Here is a 25,262-nt window from a genome sequence, read left to right on the forward strand (position 1 = left end):
AATGAAAAGCATTGCTGTAGAACAAGTTTTTTTTTTGGGGGGGGGGGGGGGGGGGGTGTATTTTTACTGCTTTCTCTCCATCTTTCCAAGACAAAACAGAGTCATTTTTTGTCATTTTGTTTGAATAGCACATTTTTATACTCAGAAGTCAAATTGCTTTAAATAGCAGAAAGGTTAAATGAATATAAAATCATAATGAATTAATGAAATAAAATTAAAAAGATTGGACTAAAATAAAATCAGATACAGTCAAATTAAAATTAAAGGGTCAATTTAAAGGATCATGCTAAAATAAAAGTATATTAAAAATAATAAATAAAATAAAGTGTAATAAAATAAACTAACATCTATGAACATCTGAAGATCAGGGGAAATGGTTATGCTGCAAGACTGAAGTATTACTATCATTAGCTAAGGAAACAAAGTGCGATCAAAATATCAGTCAGCATGCAAATGTTAGCAGATTGTTAGCAAACATAATTGTGGTGGTCGTCAGTGACGCTGAGTATGAGGACTCTATGGGCTTTTTTCTTATCTGTATATCCTTGTCAGAAAAACTTACATCATTCAACTGACAAATTTCTGAAGCCCACAAATCAAAATGAAATCAAACATATACACTGTACACTTTTACCTTCTCAGATGATGCCAGCATCAAAGCAGACTGTACATAATGCATTTGCGTCTAACCTCAAACTTACAGAGTTAGTATTTTTAAGGCAGATCATTCAGTGGCTGCTGTGACTTATTAGGAACCATATTAAAACTAATGAAAGATAAGTAAAGTATGAATGAAACTGATTTATTGAGTGTTTATTGGACAGTAGTAGATCAGTGGTTAAGGCATTCAACTAGTAAACAGAAGGTTGCCAAATTTAAGCCCCACTTGCTGCCAAGTTGCCACTGTTGGGCCCCTGAGCAACACCCTTAACCCTCAATTGTTCAAACTGTACTCAGTCATAATTGTAAGTTGCTTTGGATAAAAGTGTTAGCTAAATGCTGTAAATGTCTTTATCCACCTGCAGTTGCTTGGATAAAGGATTTACAGTTGTACAACCTGAAGCAGCACTCAAAAATATTACAGTTTCCACACTGGCGCAGCCCATAGTTTTTCCATGTGTAATGGTATTTGCTATAAGACCAATTCTCCCATCCCTTATAATGTTTTGTCAATGTTTATTGTTTTATTACTTGTCTATGTGAACTGCTGTGCCAGTATCCACTGCTGCAATGACTGTCGACTTTGATGAATGGCGTACCATAAACACTCATACTGATTACTCTTTGAGAGGAATGCCTCACACTAATAAACTGCTAGTAATGTTAATCTTACCTACATTAAGTTAAAATGTGATAAACTGATTTCATCTTAGAGCATTAGGGTATTGTGCTAGAAAGGTATTATTCTAGTTTCACTTAATGCCTCTGAAAATGGCAGAATTGTATAAAGATTCCATCTAGAATTTGACTTGATCAAATAAAGACTAATTTCATTAACCTTTTGTCTTTATTTGTGAACATAGCCCTTAAATTGGATTGAAACTTATGCCCTCACTGATCTCAGTGGGAGGCCCCAAGTCAGGACATAGAGGCAGTTTTCACTATGATATAGAGAACCATACCTCACTTAGCTGGTCTAATCAGGCCCCTGGTTAGAGCTGAGGCAGATCTGGTCAATAATATCAAGCTTATTAACTGCATATTCATTTATTACAACCAGAGACATGGGGTAGAGACCTTCTGCAGCATACTTTAATAGCCAGAAAGGCCCTTTAACTGCTTTAGTGAGATGTAATTGCAGAACATTGAGCCATTTTGAGGGCTCATGTTTGACCTTTGCACTTCTTTAAATTCGCACATGTTCCTTGGGTCCTGGGAGTAAGCCTATGGCTCAGGTAAGCCACATATCATTTCAGGCATTGCACAACTAGAAGCAGACTAATACATCACAGGCTACAGCTACGATGTCTAGCTGTGTTCTTTTTACATTCAATTTTCTATAAAACTATATATTACGTTTTGAATACCCATTGTTACGACAACCCTGAAGCAGGAAATATATACTTGAATATCAATTGTGATTATGCTCCTGAAGTTGTTTGTTGTATTTGTACCTGATGCGGACTTTATTTGGAATTTTGGCCCCACTATCACGTTATGCCAAGCATACTCTACTCACGTCCTTGTGTCAAGTTGTGCTTGGCTTCTCAACAAGTCGAGCCCGTTCAGAGCCCTCCACCAACTCCCCTCTCCCCTCCCCATACAATGACTGTCATCACAGTAATCTGCACAGAGCCACTTCATACAGCAGCCCCCACTCCTACCATGTGATCACCAAATCACTTCACACAGCAGACCCCACTCCTACCATGTCATCACCGAGGCACTTCGTAAGACAGCCCCCACTCTTGCCATGTCATCACCATGTCACTTCTAACAGTGGCCCCCACTCCCATTATGTCATCGCTGAGCCACTTCATGCGGCAGACCCCAGTCTCGCCATGTCATCACTGAGCCACTTCATACGGCAGCCCCCACTCTTGCTATGTCATCACCAAGTCACTTCATACGGCAGCGCCCACTCCCATTATGTCATCACCGAGCCACTTAGTACGGAAGCTCCCAGTCTCGCCATGTCATCACTGAGCCACTTCATATGGCAGCCCCCACTCTTGCCATGTCATCACCAAGTCACTTCATACGGCAGCACCCACTACCATGTCATCACCGAACCACTTCGTACACAGCGCCCACTTCCGCCATGACCCTGGGCTCTGCTCCAGGCTGCAGTCACACTCACAGCTCACTGTGCTGTCACAAGCCTTTTGATGCTGGGGGAAAAAAACCTCTTTTGACTGAGGAGGAGATGATATGATACTGCATGATATGATATGATACTGCAGGTATTCTCACATGCAGATTACTGCTGAAACATGTGATTGCGTCTTTCTGTAGCGAGTGACAGCTGATCAGCACGAATTGTGCTGGTCGTGTTTCTTAGAAGAATCCTAGAAGATTTTCTTCTCTGCTTTTTGTTTATTCATTTAGGTGTCACGATGCCTCTGTGTCTTCACACAAGCAGAATGAATAAGTTCATTTTTGAAGGTCAATATTAGCTTGAGTAAAATCTGATCTCTATTAATGTCTTTAACAAGAATCCCAAGATAATTTTCAGATAGTAACACAGATAGTAACAAATAGTGTTCATAATAAAATCTGCAATGCAATCAGATGAACAAAACACATATATGGTGCTCTTTGTGCGCTGATAGAATTAAGATTTTGAACTCTCACTGTAGTAATTCAGTCACTCCTAATCTTAATGCATACTGATCTTACATGGTAGCCGAGTGGCTGGAGAGATATGTCCGTATAAACAGTCCTGTTTTTGTTACACAGATGGCATTGAGTGGCAATCCAGTAATGTGTATGTCCTGAACAGGCAGAGAGTGCTCACATTCTGGGGGAACCATGCAGATTGGTAATGCTGAGGAGGAAAGAAAACGTGGTGCCATTTCCAAATTCAGGTCCCTGATAAACCAATGAGCTAAATCCCATTTTAAAAATGGTTCCAAAGGGAACAGCTGGGACAGGGCTGTCTAAGGCTGGAATATAAGAGGTAAGAGATGCATTTGCATTTTGTTCAAGCATATATATGTTCTGTTGTGAAGATTGCACTGTATGTGTTTGGTGGGCAGGCAAATTACAAGCTTTGTAGTATTTGTTAAATAGATTGCTATGGTAACACATTCTTCAGATACATTCACAGAATTTAAGTATCTGGAAATGTGAAGTGGGAGGACACTTGTCTCTCCTTTTGGAACGTGGGTATGTAGCATTTAGGCATTTCGACAGTATTTTCAGAGAGGTATTAAAATGGGAATGAAAACATATTCACGCAGAGCTCAATTACAAACATCACTCTGATTCACTTTTCATCTCAGCACTCATGAAAAATGGCTTGTTTGGCTTTATTCATTCGCTGCTCTCATTCGTTTATCTTTTTAGTGACAAATTAACAAGCGATTTCTTTGAGCCCATATACCTCAGAGAGAACAGAAACCAACAAACTGTCTGTGTCTGTGACTGGTAGCTCGTATATGATGGCGTCTCATTGCTGATAACTGCAAGGGAGACAATGGAAGATAGAAGGGAAGCATCAGTATTTCAGCCCGTGCATGTCCGACTGTGTGCAGTAGATAAGGCAGCACAGGTCCAGCAATAGGTATCCTTTAAAAGGCCTGTCACGCTGAAAGGCCCCCATCAGTCTCTTGTCATTCCCACTCTCAGCAGATGGCCACATACACCAGCAGAAGACACATAAGCTGTCTCTGGTACGGACCCCACCTATCCCTCCACAGCCCAATGCAGGCACACAGAGCTTTATATAAAATTCTCTATGAGCTCATCACCTCTGGACCCTTAATGGAACATTCTGGGAGCATGGGTATGGATGTTACCTTGTGATTGAATCCTCCTGTTCACTGAAGTCCCCCTGTTGCTCGGTTTTGATAGATTACCTTCTCTGCCCCATGTAGTTTCATAAGGCTTTGGAGTGTAAACACCAGGTACCATGTAGACTGCTGAGATTTGCTTAACAAGCTAGCAGTTCAGCATATTGTTATTCCATTCAGTCATAGTACAATTGAATATATGGAGTGTTATATAGTGCTATACTGCATGGAATATCAAGACATAGAATGAGAAAAGTAGGATTATGGCAGTCACTGGCAGGAGCATGAAATGGAAAACATCATTAGATTGTACTAGGTAAATAAATCCTCCCAGAAGAGCTAAGCTCCAGACTGTTTCTAAGTTTAAACACAGAAACCCCTGCCTCTCTCCAGACAGCAAACACAATTAGTACATTTTGGGTTCCTTGGATTTCCAAGTGCAAAATAATTCTTTTATCACCAAGAGTTTTGCCATCTTTTCTGTCGCACTTAATGTCATGTTACTGCGGCAGCCGTATGGTGGACATTAATCTGAAATTAAAGGGGAGGAGGGTGAGTGGGAGGGCGAGTGGGAAAGATGTCCTGGTGTTGCGGCAAGAGGACGAGAGGACCTCGGCCACCAAGGGGATGCAATACAGGAATGAAATGCTCGCTCAGTATGAGCAAATGTCATCCTGTAACCAGCTCTGGTATGCTGATAGGATACATGGCAGAGAGCAAAAAAGCCACAGTGAAAGAGTGAGAAAGCGCTAAAGGGAGAGAGAGAAAAGTTGTGAAGTGATGGGTGGGCTAAAAGAGAAAAGTGTTCTTTTGGGTGCATTGCTTTGGGTGTGACTTGGTGAAATGGCATGATTCACAGAGAGTCTTCAGGGCTCCTGTGATAGGAGTATTCTGCAGAAACCCTGACTTAAAAGTTTCCAAATAATAGTGATATTTGTGGCAGGGGGAGGGGAACTTGCAGATTTGCATGAAGTGCAGAATGTTCAGCATGTGCGAAGCAGAACGCCCATTTGATCTCATATTCTTAAAAAGAATATTTTCACACTGGCCACCATTCCATTCTATCTTTATTGTGCCCTTTAAGCATTATGCCATGTTTGCTTGATAACACTTGAGTCTAATGACACGTTTGTATTCTTATGACCACTGTCCATTTTTACTGCAGGAGATGGAACAAAAAAAATTATGATCATTCTTGTGCCACAGTTTTTTGTCACGATGCAGAAATACAGGCAACTGCAAATCAGCTGGGCTATTGCACCTTAGTGATTTTATTGAAACGTGGAGAACACACTGCATGAGTAATGAAATATGTCCTCTCTTCAGTGGTAATTTCTGTCACTTTATGTCTTGAGTTCGATTATGTGCTTTGTCGTTGAGTTGCACTCTCCCAGCCAGCTGCATATTTGGTGGGCTTAGTGAAAGATAAGAGAATAACCTTGGGAGAGCTTAGCATTTGAAAGTGACACAGAATCTGGTTTTGACATTCATTGCCACACACTCACACTGGAAGAAATCAGGATGTCAAAAGTGTCACCTCTGCCACTTCTCTGCCATATGAAGTACCAAGCTAGGTCTGTCATTCTGCCATTTATGTGTCATAAAGACACATACCTAACTGCATCTTTTTTTTGGGACACTGCTGTTACAACTGTATTACACAATGATGTATGGAACTGGACCCGCCTTTAATTTAGGTGGCTGTATCACCAGGGGCTGACTTGCATTTCTGGGCCTCTGGCCACAAGACTCTTACAGAACATTGGATCGTATGACTCTGTTTTTCATCACTGCTATGATCTGGTCGAAGTGGACAGAAGAGCTAATCACACATGAGCCTGTTTCACTGCCTGTTGCCTTTGCTTGCAGGCATGAAAGGGAGAAGGAAGCTCGCTACATCACTTGGTGTTAAGTGCAGCCTAAGCATTTTATATTTTATAACCTGGTTCTCAGTTCTGAATATAATTTATTTTTGGCTTAGCAGGATATCTAAATTGTCATTATAGCTGCTCCGTTAGAGCTTCTACTGCAGGATCATGCTGTGTTTCCAGCCACAACTGTTAATATTTTGGGATGATAGTTATTTCACAGTGGAGACAGTCTCCAAACTTGGCTGACTAAATACATCCAATTGCATGTGCTTTTTGCAGATACTAACATCTGGCTAGGGGTGCAGAAATATAAAAATCTTGACTTTAAATCGAAATTATGTCACAGATTTTGTAATTGCTGGTAGTTTGTAAGTGTATCTTGGGTCATTTTGTCATTAGCTGAGTCTTCAGGCAAAATGTTGTACTCCAAACTAGAAGGCTCTAATTGGAATCCTACTCAACAATGCAGGATTAATCCATCAGGCAACAACGGGTAATGTGACAATGTAATGCACACAGATCCTTAGGAAAACAAAGTAAATGGCTTTGGGATATTTTCAAGTTGCTACAATTCTAGATGTCTTGAATTGTACATTTATGAAGCATTTGTTCTGGTTTAATAATGTAGTTATGTGCCTTTAGTATGCACTTATGAAAGTTGTTTTTTTTATGTTTTCAGTAACATGGAGGATAAGTTGTTAGATAAAGCAATGCATAAAAGTGCATGTGAATATGCAACTTGTCAGTTTTATACTAGATTTTCTGCTGCAACTCTCCCATTTTTCCTAGATATGCACTTATCAGTTCACTGCTGGCTTTTGTAAGCATGTTTAACCATCCAGGTCCTTAATGAAGGTGATCTGGCTTTTTGGGTGAGGGGAGTGCGTAGCATGCTTGTTCATGCCACACAACCGCAAGCAGGAAGAAACTAATTAATCAGACAGGATGCCAAGTATCAGACCGTCACTATCTCAAAAGGAGACCTTTGTGTAGCTCCTGATTTGGCGTCCAGTAATTAAACACTTGAAAAAAAATGTTACAGGCACATGGTGGCAGCTCTCTGAAATGGCATGGACATTAGTGCCTGTTGCAAAATGGTTTGTTCTGCTTGAGACCCCCAGGCAAAAAAATAAATAAACTCAATGGGAAAAAAACTCTGAGTCATAATTGACTCACTGCTAAACTTTGCTTGAAGTGATAGCTAACAGTTTACTCGTTTGTGAATGCCTGAAAAAAGGTTCGGATGATGAATGGTGCAAAAGAATAGGCCTTATGGGATTAACTGTTGAAATCGGGACAGATTCTGAATAATCCACTCACCCAGTGGCTTCTTAAAGTGCAACTCCTCCATTAGGAACATTTATTGGGTTGGTAATAAATTATGACCTCTCTGTGTTCATATTCCAAATAATTAGCCAAGGTTCATGATTATCAAGGGTTATGGATGAATTTACATGGTAATGTGGTTGTAAAAGCAACTTTCTCTCGGTACTGATACATGGCTGTCTCACCTAGAGCCTTAGTTGAAATCTGTAAGAGCAACTTTCATAACAAAGTAAAATAATGGAATATTTGGTCTACATAGTACCCCTCTGGAGTGGTTGTTCCACATCACCAGATGCCTCATGATAACTTTCAGAGACATACATATTAGCCATAGAAAGACTTTGAAAGCCATAGAAAAACAGAAAGACTTCATTTTGCAGCTCAAATCTATCAGATCATATGAACTTCCCCTTATGGAAGCCAAAATTTGAAACAAACAGAAAGATGCTCAAATGTTTTTCAAATAAACAATTATCTGGTGTGTATGGAATGACAACCTCTTACTGGGAGGAAAGCAAGTAGCTTAATTGATTCTGCATAGTTATGTAAGACTTCATATTTGTTTCCACTGAAATGCCCTTCTGCCAATGCCCAGTACAGCAATGAATGTCAAATTGCAACATGGATCCTCAATTTGCCTTAAGCCATACACAAGCAGCCACAATAGCAATACACAGGCAATAACACTGCCAAATCCATTCACTCAAATAAATCCATGACTCCATGACAAATGTTGTTTTTCTTGCCCTTTTGTTTAGCAAAACAAATATTTCTGTTGCAATTAGCTAATGACCTTGGACTGTTTGGACAGTCGAATGTTGTCTTTGTAGCAAAGGCTATTAAAGCAAAGAGCCCTTGCACGTTTCTAAGTGCACTGCCGCTGGTAGACTGCAGTGCTGATGGAGTGATATGCTCTCTATTTAGAGATCCAAACAGACCTTTTACTGCATTAGTAATATTTTTTTCTTCAACAGTTTCTTGGTTTATTTTTTTTTCAAAAAGATCAATGCCCTTTGGTACTTTGCTCTGTGCTAACATATGCACAGCTGTCCATTCCTCATAGCTGTCACTGTGACCTCTGACTATGTGTTATGTATCACACACTTAAGATTCAATTCTCACTACAGGAACCTACATTCATAGCTTCACTGTTTGCCTCCACCTGATATGTCCACTGGGGGCATAAAATGATAACATTGTGACATATTCAATACAATAACAAGTCGACATTGAGTTTATATTTCCAAATAGTCAGGGATTTATTTTTGCTCTCCTTTGTAGTTATATTGAAACTTTAAGCCTTTACCTATATTGCACTTTGAACTGCCTAACAGACAGTGCAGTAGACGGGTTTCTGCTTTCAGTATATTAGTGTTGGATGTTGAAAGATTGCCCCTAGACACACTATCACAAGCTGTTGTCACGTTCCTCAGTTGGAAGGAAAAGGACTGCTAAATAGGTCACATCCTGCTGAGTCCACCATCCAAGTAATTTTTGGCTGATTTTTATACTTAGTCGTTTTATACTTAGTTCTTATACTTTTTATACTTAGTCCTGCCCTTCCAGAGCCCATGCAGTGAGGCTTCTGTCTGGGCGAGGGCCTCCAGCAATCAGATAAATATAATAACCAGTAATAATATCTATTTGATACAGGAGCCAACCTGCTTACCTTTATCCAAGAGAGAGCAGAGAAAAGTTCTCTTCTCTTGTTTTCCCTGCAAAAACAGGCTATGAGAGAGTTTAGTCTATAATTGGCTTCATCAGGTTACCCAGTCCCAGAGAAGGTGACGTTTAGAAGGCAACCCGGAGAGAAAGCCCATACAGAAAATATGCACATAAAGCCACCCATCACCAGCCAAATAAAAATGCTGAACATCTGGGATGAAGGATCCCCAGGAGTCTTAACAGCTAGAGGCTTTGTGAAATCAAAGCCTACAAGGTTCTAACAGTTAGTATGAACACCGAACATCAAGGATGGCTTTATCTAGGCACTGAAACAAAGGTTACAAAATAATTGATCTCACATTCTGGATATTTATGCAGACGAAGCATTTCTTTACTTTCATTTTCTGCATCACATGTCCAATAAGATGAATATGTTTACAATCGGTTGCACTCAGAGATTACAGCATACCGTAACTTGATTAAACAGTGCATGTGTTTCCGATCTTCCCTACATAATTGCCTTTTCATATATGGGCTTTCACAGAGTAATTTAATTTCGCCCATTACAGACCTTGCCTTTCCTTAACTAATGCGGTTTCCACAGTGACCCAGTGGCCTTTCCTGTCCCCTCGGTCCAGACTTGTTTATGACGCATATCTGTCAGCACAGACAGCATCCTAACGCCTCCAGTCTATTCAGGCACCCAGGCAGGAGAGGAGGCCATTCGGTGAGGACAAGAATCCCCACCTATGCTGTTTTGGCTTATATGGGAGAAAGTAAAGTAGCATCAAAGCAATAAAAGGCAAGCTATTGAATGAACATGGAAGCCAGTAACAAAATACTGAACGAGATATTAATCATCTGCCACATTCACCCAAATTAATCAAGACAGTAATCAATGATAAAATGATGTTCCATCTTGTACTGATGTTTTGCATGGTAAACCATTTTTGTGGCATAGACCAAATAAAAATTCACAATTGTTCACTGAATTGTTTACTTTACCCACAAACCACCAGTAATAATATGGAAGTGTTACTCAGGCAGCTGACACATGGTGAGTAAATAGTATGATGAGAGAATTGTCACTACAGAGAGAACTGAACCATTGACACGGAGAGGCTCAATCCTATCAATACTTTGGCAACAATGTGCACAAACATAAATTACTGAGTTCATTTTACTAGTCTGAGTTCAACTGAGTTCAATTTACTAATCAAATATTTTTCTTGTTGAAGTATATTTGACATAAAATTCACTTTGATGCATTACAGTAAATTTAAAAGGCAGAAAAGGTCATTTTAAGCAATGTGCATCCATAATTGTAATTGGAATATTTACTTCATTTTAAATAAAAAGTATTTGTCTACCAGCAGTTAAGCACTCAAATATAACTTAAAGGCAAACAAAACCCCATCTGAGACTGATTAGACATGGTCCATCTGTCTGAAAAGCATTCCGATACTAAGGAAATCTCTCCAGAATTTCTTACTTACATGGCACATTTTTCCCCTGACTCAAGCTTGGAGACAAAGTTTCATAATCTTTCCATTCAGGGGTTTCTCTCTGCGGGAGAGAAATAAGTGTCCTGCAGCAGCTGTAATGGTTACAGTGTAACTGGAGAAAGAAGCATCCATTTACTACCTCTATTTCACAGTTTCTGAGCTGGATATTTTCCAAGTTTCTGGGAACTTTTCTCCCTTTATCCTTTTCTCCCCTTATAAATCGCAGTGAATCTGCATGTACTCTCAAGACATATTCATTTAGCATAGACCTTAGAATTCTGATTCCAGTTCTGATTCTGATGCATTTGATTGTGTACTGCAATGAGCACACAGTATCAGGTTTCTACTCTTTTGTTTGTTGTTTAAAAAGAGTCACCTGTTTCAGGAGAAAAACTGTTCGAAAATGGACAGGAAAGGGGCTTACCAACGGTAAAACCTATGTTTAATAAATAGGACTGGGTTTCCCAAAAGCATCATAAAGCAAAGATCTTTAAATGGGAGAGCGAGTATTTCACTCTCTCTCTCACTTAAGATGATGACTTTGGGAAACTGGGCCCAGTTTACTGCATTGTTTAGCATTATACAAAACATTGTTATTCGGCTGTTTAAAATAGTGTTTCCCGATGCTCTGCAATGGTAGTACGTATGCAGAGTACATGGAACATAACATCTGCAGCATGACAGGTGCTGTCAAATAAGGTCAAAGACAAGTACAAGGATACTTCAGTTTGTCATATGGCACTGGCCTAGCTTTGATGAAGTGTATTTATAGTTGGTATTGTTGATGGAAAAAACCTTTTGTTTGTTTATTTGTTCGTTTATCATTTTTTTCCCAGTTGTAGTAGTATTTCATTTTAACCCACTAGCTAGGTCTTTCTCTGTTGCATAAAGGTGATGTTGCTAGCAACCAGTTGCGATCACCCAATGATGGGGTGAAACTATAGAGTTGAACACTGAAACACCAGCCTTTCTGATTTTCAGTTATAAGGTATAATAATAATAACGCTTTTCAGACCATATTGCAATTATTGTTCATACAACTGGGATACTGAACAAAGAAAATGTGGTTTAAACAAAGTTTGTAAACTTTAATCAGTAATGTTACACTGCCCAAAACTGCACAGTAAAAAAAACATTGGATGTTAGACTATTATGACGATATCTTACTTTTGATAATGTTTCCCCTTCTGTTCATTCTTACGTTGACTGAAAACAAGATTGTTTTTCATAGCCATTTTTAAACTGTTCCACTGCTGTTTAAACTTGTTAGCAATCCTCAGAAAAAAACTAAATATTGTTATTCATGTTGTGCTTTATAAATATGTCTTTAAGTTGAATGATATTACATTTTGCCATATCATCCACTCCTAATAAGAAATAACTAGACGATAAACAGTGAATAAATTCTCTTGTCCCAGCATAACCGTGGAATGCTTTGAAGACCAAAGCATGTTTATTCATATGGTATCTTGTGTCAAACCATTAATGTCCTAGGAAAAAACTTGGAATCCTTCTAAGAAACCATTAGGTTATATAACTTTACACTGTGTGCACATGTATTAGTCAAGTTGGATTCATCTTATTATTCAACAGCTACAGTGCTCTCAGTCAATCCAAAAATGTTAATAAACCTTAGACCTGAATATTGAAGAAAGTAAACGTCAGGTTTTGGCTTTCTTATGAGAATATATATGTGTGCATAATTATTGGGCAAGTATTAGTGTGCAGAATCATTATGCATTTAAATGAAAAATTTACATTTTCCCATCTCACTTGTTTATTTTCATCTGTTAAAGTGAGAATAATAAACAAACAACTAAAATTTTACAAACAAACATTTCATTTCATCAGTGACCAATATAGCCACCCTTCTTTTCAATAACAGTCATAAGCCTTCCATTAATGGAAGGCTTGGATTAATGGATTAATGGTCTGCCAGGTTCTTATTCTGTTGATGATCAACTATTTGTGCAGCAGCAACCATAGCCCCCCAGACACTTTTCAGAGAGCTGGACTGTTTTCCTTCACTGTAAATCTCCCATTTAAGAAGGGCCCACAAGCTCTCAATAGGGCTTAGGTCAAATGAAGAAGGGGGCCATGTCATCATTCTTTCATCTTTAAGGCCTTTACTGACTAGTCACACAGTGGAGTACTTCGATGCATGCGATGGAGTGTCGTCCTACTTAAAAATCATGGTCTTCTTGAAAGATGTGGACTTTTTCCTGTACCACTGCTTGAATAAAGTGTCTTCTAAAAACTGGCAGTAGGTTTGGCAGTAGATTTTGAGTCCATCTTCAACCTGAAATGGTCCAGCTAGCTCATCTTTAATAATACCAGCCCATAGCAGTACCCCACCTCCACCTTGCTGGCATGAGTTGAAGTGGAGCTCTGTGTCTGTTATTGATACAGCCACGGGCCCATCCACCTGGTCCATCAAGAGTCACTTTTGTCTCATCAGTCTATAAAACCTTTGAAAAATCTGTCTTCAGATATTTCTTGGCCCAGTCTTGACATTTCACCTTATGTGTCTTGTGCAGTGTTGATCGGGTTTCAGCCTTCCTTACCTTGACCATGTCTCTCAGTACTGAACATCTTGTACTTCTGGGCACTGCAGGTAGGTTGCAGTTCTGGAATATGATGGCACTGGGGGACAATGGGTTCCTGGTCACTTCACATTTGATTCTTCTCAAACCTTTGTCAGTTAATTTGCGTTTTTTTTTTCTCAACGCATTTCTTGCGACCCTGTTGACTATTTGCAACAAAACGTTTGATGATTCTGTGATCACGACCCAAAATATTAGCAATGTTAAGAGTACTGCATCCCTTTGAAAGACTTTTTACAATATTTGACTTTTCAGAGTCAGTTATTTTTCCTCACAGTCCTCATTTTTTCGAGAGGAAAAGAAGCTGCCTAATAATTGCAGAAGAACTGCCTAATAATAAATAATAATAAATGCATACCTTGATGCTAATGAATGAGTACATTAGTCTGACACCTCTCCTCCAGAATGGACCTGTGTCTCCACTAAAACCAACAGCAGGAAATGCGAAGCAATCAACCACAGACATTCCCTAAAAAATACCCTACATATTCCTCTAAACTGGTCTTGTGCATGTTTCACTCTGAACAGAGATTTTAAATCGTTCATGTCCCTGGCAACCTTTCTGCAGAATGTCTGTTTGATCTTTATGTAATAGGGCATGCATTTCTCTCTCAAACCCTCACTCAACTTGGCACTTATTTTTCGTAAAGCAAAACGAGTCACAGGGCATCGTGGACCTATTAGCATTCTGGTCACGGGCGCTGGTGACATGATAAACAGCAACAGTAATTGGGCTTGGACAAACCTTTCCTCTCCCTCTCAGACCTTTTAGAATCTTGTTTGACAACCATCACACTGTCTAGTGCCACATCTTGGGAAAAGGCCCTGCTTGCTAAAACCACCATTGCTGAGCTAATGCACAAGAGTATGAGCACGCAAGCTCCATTCCACCAATTCACATTCAAAAAGACAAAACTGTCAAAATGTAGAATGATGTACAAATGTCTGAATGGATTTTAACTGAAAGGTGGCTGGAGGCTTCTGTTAGCAAGACTGGAACGGTAACAACTGGTACATTGATTTTTGCCTCTTTTCTTACTGGACAGTCTTTCTAGGCCTTAATTAGTCTGTCCTTGAGCAGTTAATTGCAAGTATATTCCTCTATTCCTACCCTTATTTTAAAAACTCCAGGCTTCTCTCACTCTTTCTTTTTTTGTTTCCATGGTATTTTGATTAATAATGTTTTTGACTTATAGTTGTATATATACTACCAGTTTATTAGTTACAATGAATTTATTTAAAATGTCTTTTTAAAGCACAATGTAGCTTAAAATCAGAAATGCTTTATTACCAAAAACATCTTATTGCTTTGATAAATTTTAAAAAAAAAAACATACCAAAAAAAAAATAACTTAGAATGGTCTAGAAGCTTCCCTATTTATATTGTTTCTAGTTCCTGCACTATTATTTGATGCTCATTTTTGAATTTCAAACACTTGAGCCTGTTTGGAGTGGAATGTTTGGTATGTGACATAACAGAGAAGCTAGAGTTCCTGTTGTTCTTCCTGTCTCTAATGCAATCTCAGCCACCCCTGACCTTGGCTGTATATTTATAGTTTTCACATGAGGGGGCAGTGTCGGGTTGAAGTGCCTTTTCTCCACTGACACAACAGTAGTACAGGAACCATCAGCTATGAACAAACAAGAGACCTCTTCAACTATAAACAGTTTCTCTGTGCACTGACTGGTAATGGACCTGGCAACGGAACCTGAGACCCAGCTGAAGGAGACACCCCCGCACCAATGAGCACTGTTCTTACTGGGCAGTCAGTCAGTCAAAACTGGAATTTTTCAACCATATAAATGTGTTTTCTGGGTCTTAGTTTTTTACTGGAAATATTCACTTTGTAGTCCTGAAGGCCTTATAGCGATGCCTCTGTATTTCCAGTGTTCTCCTCATTCTCATGATTTTGATTCTGATTCATGGCTTTGTTGCTTTAAGATGAAACTGAAAACTCCACATTTAACCAGCATAATGATCCGCTCAATAAAAATCAATCTCTCCCAAGTATAAACCCAGTTTCTCCTCCCACAGCAGCAACAGAGTGCATCGTCTTGTTCACACATTACCTCTCCTCATTTGTACCCACTCATGTCTGCAAGTACAGTACATGTTCAGTTCCAGCATCAAAGACTGTGATGCTGGCGAGATTCCAACTTTTTCTTTCCCTTGTGCTACAGACTCACAAGGCAAAATTCACTCATAATGCTTTTATGAGGATTTATGAGATGTAGGATTTTCCATAGTTTCCTACAATATATTTATATGAAGATATTCCTTTTGCTCTGTTCATGCAAGGGCCTGCCTTTTTTCTTGACAAGCTTGTCTATGGATGACTACTAATAATCTAGATTATTTTATCAGAAGTGAGCAGAGAACATCAGTTTTAGCGAAAACCTGGCAACACGCTTTTTAGTGCCTGTATGAGAACTGTAATCAATTCATAAAATATCTTCAGGGAGTATGCAGAAAAAGTCAAAACACAATGTCATGACTCATGCTGACCAGGCTAACCTATATTATTAAGATACTACTTCCAGTCCATTTAATGCTGGGAAACCCTGTTAACTTTGTAATTGCTGTAAGTCTGATGTGTAGCTGAGGCAGTGAGTTCTTCTGAACTGCCAGGAAATTCTCAGATCTTCAATCAAGCATTTGGTCATTAGGAACTCCTAGGAGTACACACAATTACGCATATAGCATCTGGAGCCGCACTCTCTTTTCACTTAATCAGAGAACTGCATTTTCTTATGAAGCACATTATATTATGGGTTGATGGCTTTCCAGGGCACTTCTTACATCAGCATGTTTAGGAAAGCACAGCAAGCCCTTTCACCTGTCAGCAGAATATGCATCACAATCCAGACATCCACAAAGCTGAGTGAGGCATGTTGCCTTGTCCATGATGGAGAGTAAGCCAGTGGAGATTTCGTGACCTTCAGATAAGAGAAACACCATGAGCAAATGTAGAGAACCTCAACACTTGTTCACACTGTAGTATTGCCTTAGTCTTGCCTATGTGCTCAAAAGGATGCATTGAGTTATGACGTTTGGATGGAAAATCAGAGCTGAACACTACATATAGCAGTTCGTTGTATGTACCACGATATGTCATTGCTGGGTTAATGCTCTTTTGTATTGTAGACCATAAATCATATCTGACAACAAAATGTTTTGCAAGCATTTGAACTTCTCCAGTAGTCCAACTCCAGATTTACATTACTCTATGTGAGAACAGCCATGTTGCAATGACTGTTGCCCTGGGTATAAATGAAATGTTAAAATTACTAATAACATTAAGTGTTCCTGGAACCAACATTTTAGACAACAGACTATGAACCAGCCCATGAAACCAACGATATTAGCAAATTCCTTCCACTGCTAACTTCACAACCTCCCAGATTTCCCAGGCCTGATTTGGGGTTAGAGATTTGGCCTATGAGCTTCCACGAGGAGGACCCTGTACAATAAGCAAGCTCTTGCAAAGATAAACCATATATCATCTGTTTCCCCTTTTTGTGTGACCAGTTATTTTCAGTTCTTGATTTTGTACAACCTTTACATAAAAATTACATTAAAATGCTTAGTCTAAAATTTAGACTTACCTTACTTCATTCATGTGGGCATTTAAAAAATAAAACTTGCAATAAGGGATTATATTATTTTTTTAATTTGTTGAATGCAGAAAAACAGTAAATGGACATGTATGGTCTTTCATTGCAAGGGCTCAAGTGACACCAGAGTTACCCAGATGCCCAACGACCTCTGTCACTTCTGTGAACCCTAAACACTTAAAGTGCAGTGACAATAATCAATCAGACCTCCTACCACATCCTGGCCACATTAAGAGTTAGAAGCTCTCCTTCTGCAGACAGAAATGTTTAGCTCGTCAAGGAGTACAACAACTGACAGCATTCTTTCTGCAATTCAGTGGAGTACTTCAAACCATGACTATCCCATTTAGACCACACCCCTTGTAATGGTGCATCAGCCGGTGTTGATGAGCCTTTGTTGCTCCAGTCACACCAGTGGGACTACAGGTTTAAAGGAGAGAGTGACATGTGAGCTGTTATCATGGCTGCCCTATAATTGGATGGGGAGGTGGTGTGTTTCAAGCTTCAACCCTAGAAAAACTGTCTTATACCAGAGTGATATGAGGGTAACTTTCAGCTAGTGTTTTGCCTAGTTGTGTTCTGGGATGTGGACAAAAATGGAATACAACACTAACAGGGTCAATATTACTTCAGAGGTAATCTAATGGGGTAGATAATATGTACAAATAGCAAAATGTTCTGAAGCTAGGGTGAGAAAACTTCAAGAAAATTATTAATAATAAGGTATGAACTGACAGATTGTACTGACTGGAAAAGAAAATCCATATTGAGATCCTTTTAACTGAAATGATCACAAATGTATGCCATATTTTGTACATAGCAATTGGCTACATTTTTACTTTTATGGCATTTAGCTGACACTTTTATCCAAAGCGACTTACAATTATGATTGAGTACAACTTGAGCAATTGAGGGTTAAGGGCCTTGCTCAGGGGCCCAACAGTGGAAACCTGGCAGTTCCTTAACCACTGAGCTACCACTGCCCATTTTACACATAGCAATTGGCTAATTAACAAAGACAAGCTTTTTTATACTTTTTAAGCCTTTTTCAAAACTTCTTAAGACCTGCGTGTCTTTGAATGTGTTATCACCCATACATGTGTGTGTGTGTGTGTGTGTGTGTGTGTGTGTGTGTGTGTATCTGTGCGCGCGCACGCATATGTGCATGTGTGTATGTGCGTTTACATGCATTCGTGTGAGTATATGTGTGCATGCATACATACATGTGCATGTGTGTGTTTGTGTGTGTGTACGTACTCATGCTTTTATCCTCTGCAGACCCAATGAACCAGAGTTATTTTCCTGACATTCAGAGAATGTTGTACTCAGTGTGATTTAATACCACTTTCTGAAATGGAAGGTTTCACTGGGCAGGCTTCCAGGTCAGCTACAGCTCTGATCACACCTGTAACACAGCATTTGACTGTGGCACCAAACATCACAGCATGACATCAAACCACATTTCTGTTTTTGTGCCAGGGTCTGGTTAATGTCGGAATCGTCTGTTTATCTTAGAAAGACAGTGATTAACGGAGGGGTATGGGGTGTATATTCAGATTGTCTGGTGTTGGATATGTGTGAGATGTGTATTTGCGTGTTTGTGTTTATGTGTATGTCTTTCTGATGGTCTGCCTCTTAACCCTCCATCAAGGACTACATTATCCACCTGTTAATTTCAACAGGTGTATGTCACCTAGTTTGCAAAAAACCAAACCACACTCTGACTTGAGAAATATGAAATTCTCGAAATAGGTGGGTGGAAATTACTTCCAGCATATTTAATTTCATTTGGCTGTTCCACAAGTCACAGGTGTGTTGCCATTGTGTAGCCAAGAATGAAATGTGTCTAATGGTTCAGTCTGCTTGCACTATTAAGGACTTGCTCTAAAGTTTAAAATTAATGGGCAACAAACATAGAATGTCCTTTTTGAACTAGCTTTAAGAAGACACCCCTAAAAATACACCATAATACAAATTAATTATAGTCAATCCATTTAAAAAGGGGGATTGATTTAAATTGTATTTTTAAAATATGATTTTTAAGTATAACAGAGTTTATATAAAGTTTTTTTCCTCAAGCCAGATTTCTTAGAATATTACATATACTCATTTTGCAAGACCAAGTCTGTGATAGGTAAGTCACTTAATTAATTTTATAGATTATTTTTACAGAAAATATATGTCTGCTCTAAGACATGGTGTTCATCATTTTTTATGAGACCTCAGGGAGTGTGTCACTCGTGCTCTGCTACACAAACAGTGTTATTAGCATAGGCTTCTGCATGAGCAGAAAAGTCTTCAGTGGTGCAGGCTGGGAGGGGGGGGGGTTCTGTCAGTCCCTTAATTTTATACCGCCCATGTCTACTGCTACTTTTTATCTCCATACCAAACACAGTTCAGGTACTAGAGAACAGCCTGAGACTGTGTGAACTTCAAGTGCTAATCATTAACTCTAGAAGAAATTAGACTATGTAGCTATGTAGTGAGCATTGGTATTGTCATGTTTTGTCCTCGTGGTGAAGTCTAATTGAAATAGCCTCTAAATATTTTAAAACAGTCAAATGTTTGTCATCCCAGTAATGTAATTTGCCTCTGTAGTTGTTCTGTAGACAATATGTGTGTGTGCATCCATGAGATGGCAGCATTGTTCACCCACTGCTTGACTCAAATGTGGATGCCCGTTAAAGTCCCAAAGGCTCTTGAGTTTGACCAATACGCTTGTTATCATAACGTTTTTCAGCTCTAAAGGACACGACCTGAATGCATAAAAAAATGTATATGTGCAGTTTGATCTTATAGAGGTTTTTCCTCTTGACTGTCTCTTCCGCTATTGTTACTGGTTGGCCCTTTTTCTGGCAGCACAAATCATCTCACATTCTTCATGCATTCTTGAGGCTGTGAGCTCAGAGAGAGAGAGAGAGAGACAGAGAGAGAGAGAGAGAGAGAGAGAGAGAGAGAGAGAGAGAGAGAGAGAGAGAGAGAGCACAAAAGCACAGCATTAGTTTCAGTTGCATTAACTTGGGCACCCCATTTAATGCAACAGCAGGACTATTAGACAACACCAGTCAAAACGTGTTGCTGTTGTTGTTTTCTCTTCAGTTCACCATAAATGAGAAAACTGTAATATACCGAAACATTGACTGAATAACGTACAGCACCATTTTTTCTTGCAAAAGGATACAGAGATCATATAGTCCAAAACCCGCATTGCTTTTTAAAAAAGCCACTTTGGCCTAAACCTTAAGCCACACTTGCATCTTACATCTCTGTTGTTCCTGTTATTTTGTCGAGAGGGTTTTAATTAAGATATAGCAGGCAGTGAAACCATAATATGATTAATTAACTGTGTTAGTAATCTCACGATTAGGGCAGGCATAACTCATGTCTGCGGAAGTTCACGTTTAGGCATACTGGTGTGGATTTACATGAACGTGCTTTTAAAGGTATTTCTTTTCCCCTTCCAGGGCAAAGCTGTTTCGTGGGAAGAAGATCCAGGGAGAATACGACATCCGAGTTGAGCAGGTAATATGATTTTTATAGCACTGATTATCAGATGAGTTAAATGAGTTGGCGCTCATTATCAGCTGTGTTTTTATGTCTGGTTAAGTGCCTTATTTCATCTCGTACTAAAAGCTCCCGTCACGCATTTCGCTTTGGAAGGCACCAGAAGGATCCACTAAGGGGATTAAAGTAACGCGCGCAAACTCAAAATTGCACTGCATCAACGCTGACTAAAACTGCGTCATTTAACAAGCAGCGCGGCCCTTTTGAACATGATGTGGACTTCCAATGTGGTGTATTTCATTCTCTCTCGAGTCACATCGGCGTGATATGCAATTTGGCCTCCAGGACAGCATATTTTTATGTGTTTAGTTATGTGGACATTGAGAGCATCCTGAATTCTAGCGGAGATGATGACTCATCGGTTTTGTGTGCATTAGCGCGCGCATATCTGGTGTGTCCCCTCAGAGATACGCAGTCGAACCAATTCCCCACCCCACTTCTAAAATACGAACACTTTAGTACGATTACTCAGCACTACATATCTACTCTGTTATAGTAAAGATCAGAGGCAATGCAGTATTTCATCGAAGCGACTTTGTCACCTTGATCTCCATCTTCCGTAACTGTAGCTGCTGAACGCCTTGGCGCGTGCGATTCTGGACTTCACTGGAAAATGTCGGTCGCAATTTACATAATTTTGTTAGCTACATTATCCGTTTGGTGTATAATGTAAATGTAGATCAAGCATACGCGCTGGTGTTCCTTTGTGAAAGTGCTACCGGTGGGAAGGCTGGGAGAATCGTCTAAATCCCTTTCCAAATGACTGATCGAGCTGATATCTGTGGTCGGAATAAAAGCCAGGTTGCTCAGTCCCCCGCAGTGCACCCGCGCCGGACCATCCCACAATGATCGAGCATCTACCGCCACAACGGACTGCTGTAGATGCACATCATAATTAACTTGTGCCACACAGAACAAGGCAGGCGGGCTACGAATTCTCTGTTCAGTCACACATAACATGTCTGCGTTTCATGGAATTTCCCACCGTGGAGTGCTGGAAAGTAGCAGGGGTTGATGGTTCCACCTCGCTCTCCCGCGGAAATGCACCTTTTTTAATTTGTTTGTAATTATATTTGAATCATTTTTCAAATATAATTTTATATTTGACATTTTACGGTTAGACCAGGTTCAAAGCAATGGTATCCCTCAAGCATATGGGTGGTGGCAGGGGTGTTCTCGTTCATGCTGACGTGGACCAATATGCGCAAGTGTTTAAAATGATTGCATCCCCTTTTCCTGCGGCTGCAGCATCACTTCCACGATCATGCGCCTTTCATATTGGTTTGTAGTCTGCCCCATGCTTTAATTAAAGTCATGATGTGTCGCAACTCTTGTAACGGGAAAAGCTGATGTATTAAGCGTGTGATTGTGGAATTAGATGTTGTGGGGTATGAGCAATAATATAGCACAGTCTTATAGTGCAGCTGCTCTATAAGAGGTGGGAGAATCGGAGCTGGTGGAATATTGTAGTCATTTGGTGAATGGCATGCAGTGTCACCATGTAGTCAAAATGAAACACTGAAAATCTAAATGCCTGAGTGGGGGATTGTAGTTCTGCTTGTATTACAAGTTACAGTGCTAATGTATCCTACATTTTCTATGTATGGTTCTGAATTGCATTAAGGAAACTGCAATTGTATGACATATACTTGATATATACTATACATAATAAACATAGTATTATATATTATATAGGCGTTACTTGTTTTTTAAACAGTAACTACATGGTCTTTTATATTTAAGGCTGAATTCTCAGAGATCAACCTTGTGGCTCATGCCAGTGGAAACTGCAGCGTGGACATGCAGGTGATCAGAAATGGAACAAGAGTGGTTCGGTGAGTTGGACTGTAATTTACCTCAGTACCACAACAGAGGAAAACATCCTTAGATTATTGCCAATATGAATAATGTATAGTGCCTAGTACTTGTATGCAAATGGTGGTCTTTTGTTCTTACTAGAAGAGATTATGAGTTTTAATGTTCTTCAAAATGGAAATAATGAGGAACAAATATAAACTGCCTAAATCTTTATTTAAAGCATTTACCACAGGATAAAACAGAACTCTTAAATACCTTGTGAGTTATCACTGCCATTGTTAGTAACCGTCAGCTCAATCTTGTGGCATATTAGCCTGTGTATGTAAACATGAAGTGATTTGCTTTGCCTCACCCCTCTGGGAAGAAGGATAAAGTGCAAAGAGCAAATTGCTCTGGGGCTATAGAGTGGTCCTGATGGAAAAGTAATGGTGACCCAAAATCATGACATACTCAACCATGGTGAATCTGTGGCTTCTCAAGGCCCTCATGGGTGATCCTGTGCTGTTCTCCTGTGTGTATGTTTGCATGTGTCATTACTTGTACATGTGGGTGTGTGTGCGTATCGTGCCTTTCATTTATTTCACAGTGCCCGTCAGGCGTTGAAATACCAAGTAACATGAACAGAAATGTTAGTTCACCTCAGGGTCAGGTCTCTCAGCAACAATGATATTATAAAAAAAGCTTAGCCCCATACTGCCCACCATTTAAAACTATTATTCATATTTGGCATCGATATATACTTTGTTTCACCCAAAGATATATCTATGTGATGAAGTGCATTCATCACATAAATATTGAGAAATATTTCCTGTGTACACACATGCCACACATGGAAAAATTAACTCACAGTCTTAGTAGTGTTCTCCTCGCCTGTGCTTGCTATAAGGCTTCATTGAAATTCTGTGCGCACAGAGACTTGGTGTTAATCAAACTGGGCTAGTGTTTACTCTCACTCAGCCAGTCACACAAAGGAAGAACCAACAGGAGCCATCTCACATAACCATCACTCTCTCACTGACCTGAGAAGATTTCACGTCCCTCTTTCTTTCTCTCTCGCTCACTTTTCTCCCTTAGTCTCTCTGACACTCTCTTAATCTCTCTCTCTCTCTCTCTCTCTCGCTCTTCGTTATTCTCATTTCTTTCTCACAGCCTTCTTTCATTTTCCTCTTTCACTCTGTCTTTATGTCCTTCTTTTCTGCCTCTCTTCTTCTGAACCAGCCTTGCATCTTATCTGCACAAAATATGCCCCATTATTCGAAATGCTTCCTGACAATAAAGGGAACACAGTCCTGGCTCACTAAAAAAAGCTAAATTCACCAAGGTACAGCAGATCGCCCACAGTAAAGAAGGAGGAACTTTAGATGTCAGAAAAATGTTTTTGGACAAACCTTATTCAAGACACTATACAAGGCCAACATGCCGCATTTCTAAGAAGTATGTGACCCAATTTGAAGGTTCCGATGTAGTAAACTCTATTAGGTGAGCACAGAGGTTAATGCCATTCGTAAGCAGTATGTGATATGCACTCATAAACAACTTTATTATAAACACTTATTTATTAGAAAATCCATGTAGGTGTGCAATTAGAGATTTCAGATATTCTGTTGCTAAGCTCTATTTGGATCATGCCCTCCTCCAACTCTTTATCATTGGTCAGTTTCTGATGAATGGACTGCTATTGGTTGGATGAATTTGGGTGGTAGGCCAGTCCTAACCCAACAGTGGCACTGATAATAATTGCAGCACTGACATGATTGAAAGTCATCCCAACACAACACCCACCATCATATCAATGTCACTGTTGCATTGAGAATGGTCAATAGCATCAATAGCATACAATATCATTCAGTCAGCAGTGGTCCTTTGGTTCACTGCTAATGGCTTGTAAATTGTTCTTGGCAGTAAATAAGCATTAATATATAGTTGTACACCTATAAAATTAATCTATAAAATAAGTATTAAACCCAGTTAAATAGCCAGTGAGTGTAGGCACAGTGCATGCGTTATAAAGTGGGTAGTGAGTGTACATGACTGTCAAGTTCAAATTGACCACATCACAGTAATATTCATTACTATTTATGTTCTGTCATAACCAGTTATGTCTATATACTTTCCACTAATTTATTACAAACATGACTAATATTGGCTAGCACCCCCTCTTGCTCACAGAACAGCCACAGTTCTTTGTTGCACAAGGTGTTGGAAACATTCTTTTGAGATTTTGTTCAACATTGACCTGATCACTTAACTGCTGCAGATTCATCCGTTGCACATTCATGCTGCTGGTGATTGGGGAGACCAGTTGGAACATTTGGAACTCATTGTCATAGTTACGGAATCAGTTTGAAATGACTTGCACTTTGTGACATTTTGCATTATCCTGCTGGAAGTAGCCATTATATGGGTAAATTGTCGTCATAAATGGATGCTAAATTGATGAACAACAATATTCATAAAGGCTCTGGCAGTCAGTTGATGCTCGACTGCTACTAGAGATCCAATGTGTGCCAAGAAAATTCTTCAGATCATTTGCCACCAACCTGAACTATTTACACAAGGAAGGCACATTGTGACCCTTCCATGAACATGTCACAACAGAATTGAGATTCAGGCAAATTTTATCCTGATCTCACTAACTGCCTAATTTCTGCCAGCTTACATCCACAGTAGCCTTAAATTCTAATTATTAACTGCCACTCTCTGGATGTATTTTGCAGAATATTTGAGACTACTGTGCATCAAAATCCCAGATCAGCATGTTTTCAACTATCCAAACCCACCCGACTGGCACTAATAACCATGCTGCAGACCCAGATCATCAAACATTCTGATGTTTGATGT

At 39.5% G+C, this 25,262-nt stretch overlaps 1 protein-coding gene across 1 annotated transcript in view; it reads left to right on the forward strand.

The window, feature by feature from the left end:
• syn2b (synapsin IIb) overlaps positions 1 to 25,262 on the forward strand; it is a 57,835-nt gene that overhangs the window by 3,824 nt on the left and 28,749 nt on the right. The window contains exons 2-3 of the mRNA XM_027029333.2: positions 20,504 to 20,561; positions 22,347 to 22,438. Coding sequence (XP_026885134.2) covers positions 20,504 to 20,561; positions 22,347 to 22,438 — 150 coding nt within the window. The remainder of the gene's footprint in view (positions 1 to 20,503; positions 20,562 to 22,346; positions 22,439 to 25,262) is intronic.

Source organism: Electrophorus electricus, chromosome 20 (genome assembly GCF_013358815.1).
Source record: "Electrophorus electricus isolate fEleEle1 chromosome 20, fEleEle1.pri, whole genome shotgun sequence".
Lineage (NCBI taxonomy): Eukaryota > Metazoa > Chordata > Actinopteri > Gymnotiformes > Gymnotidae > Electrophorus > Electrophorus electricus.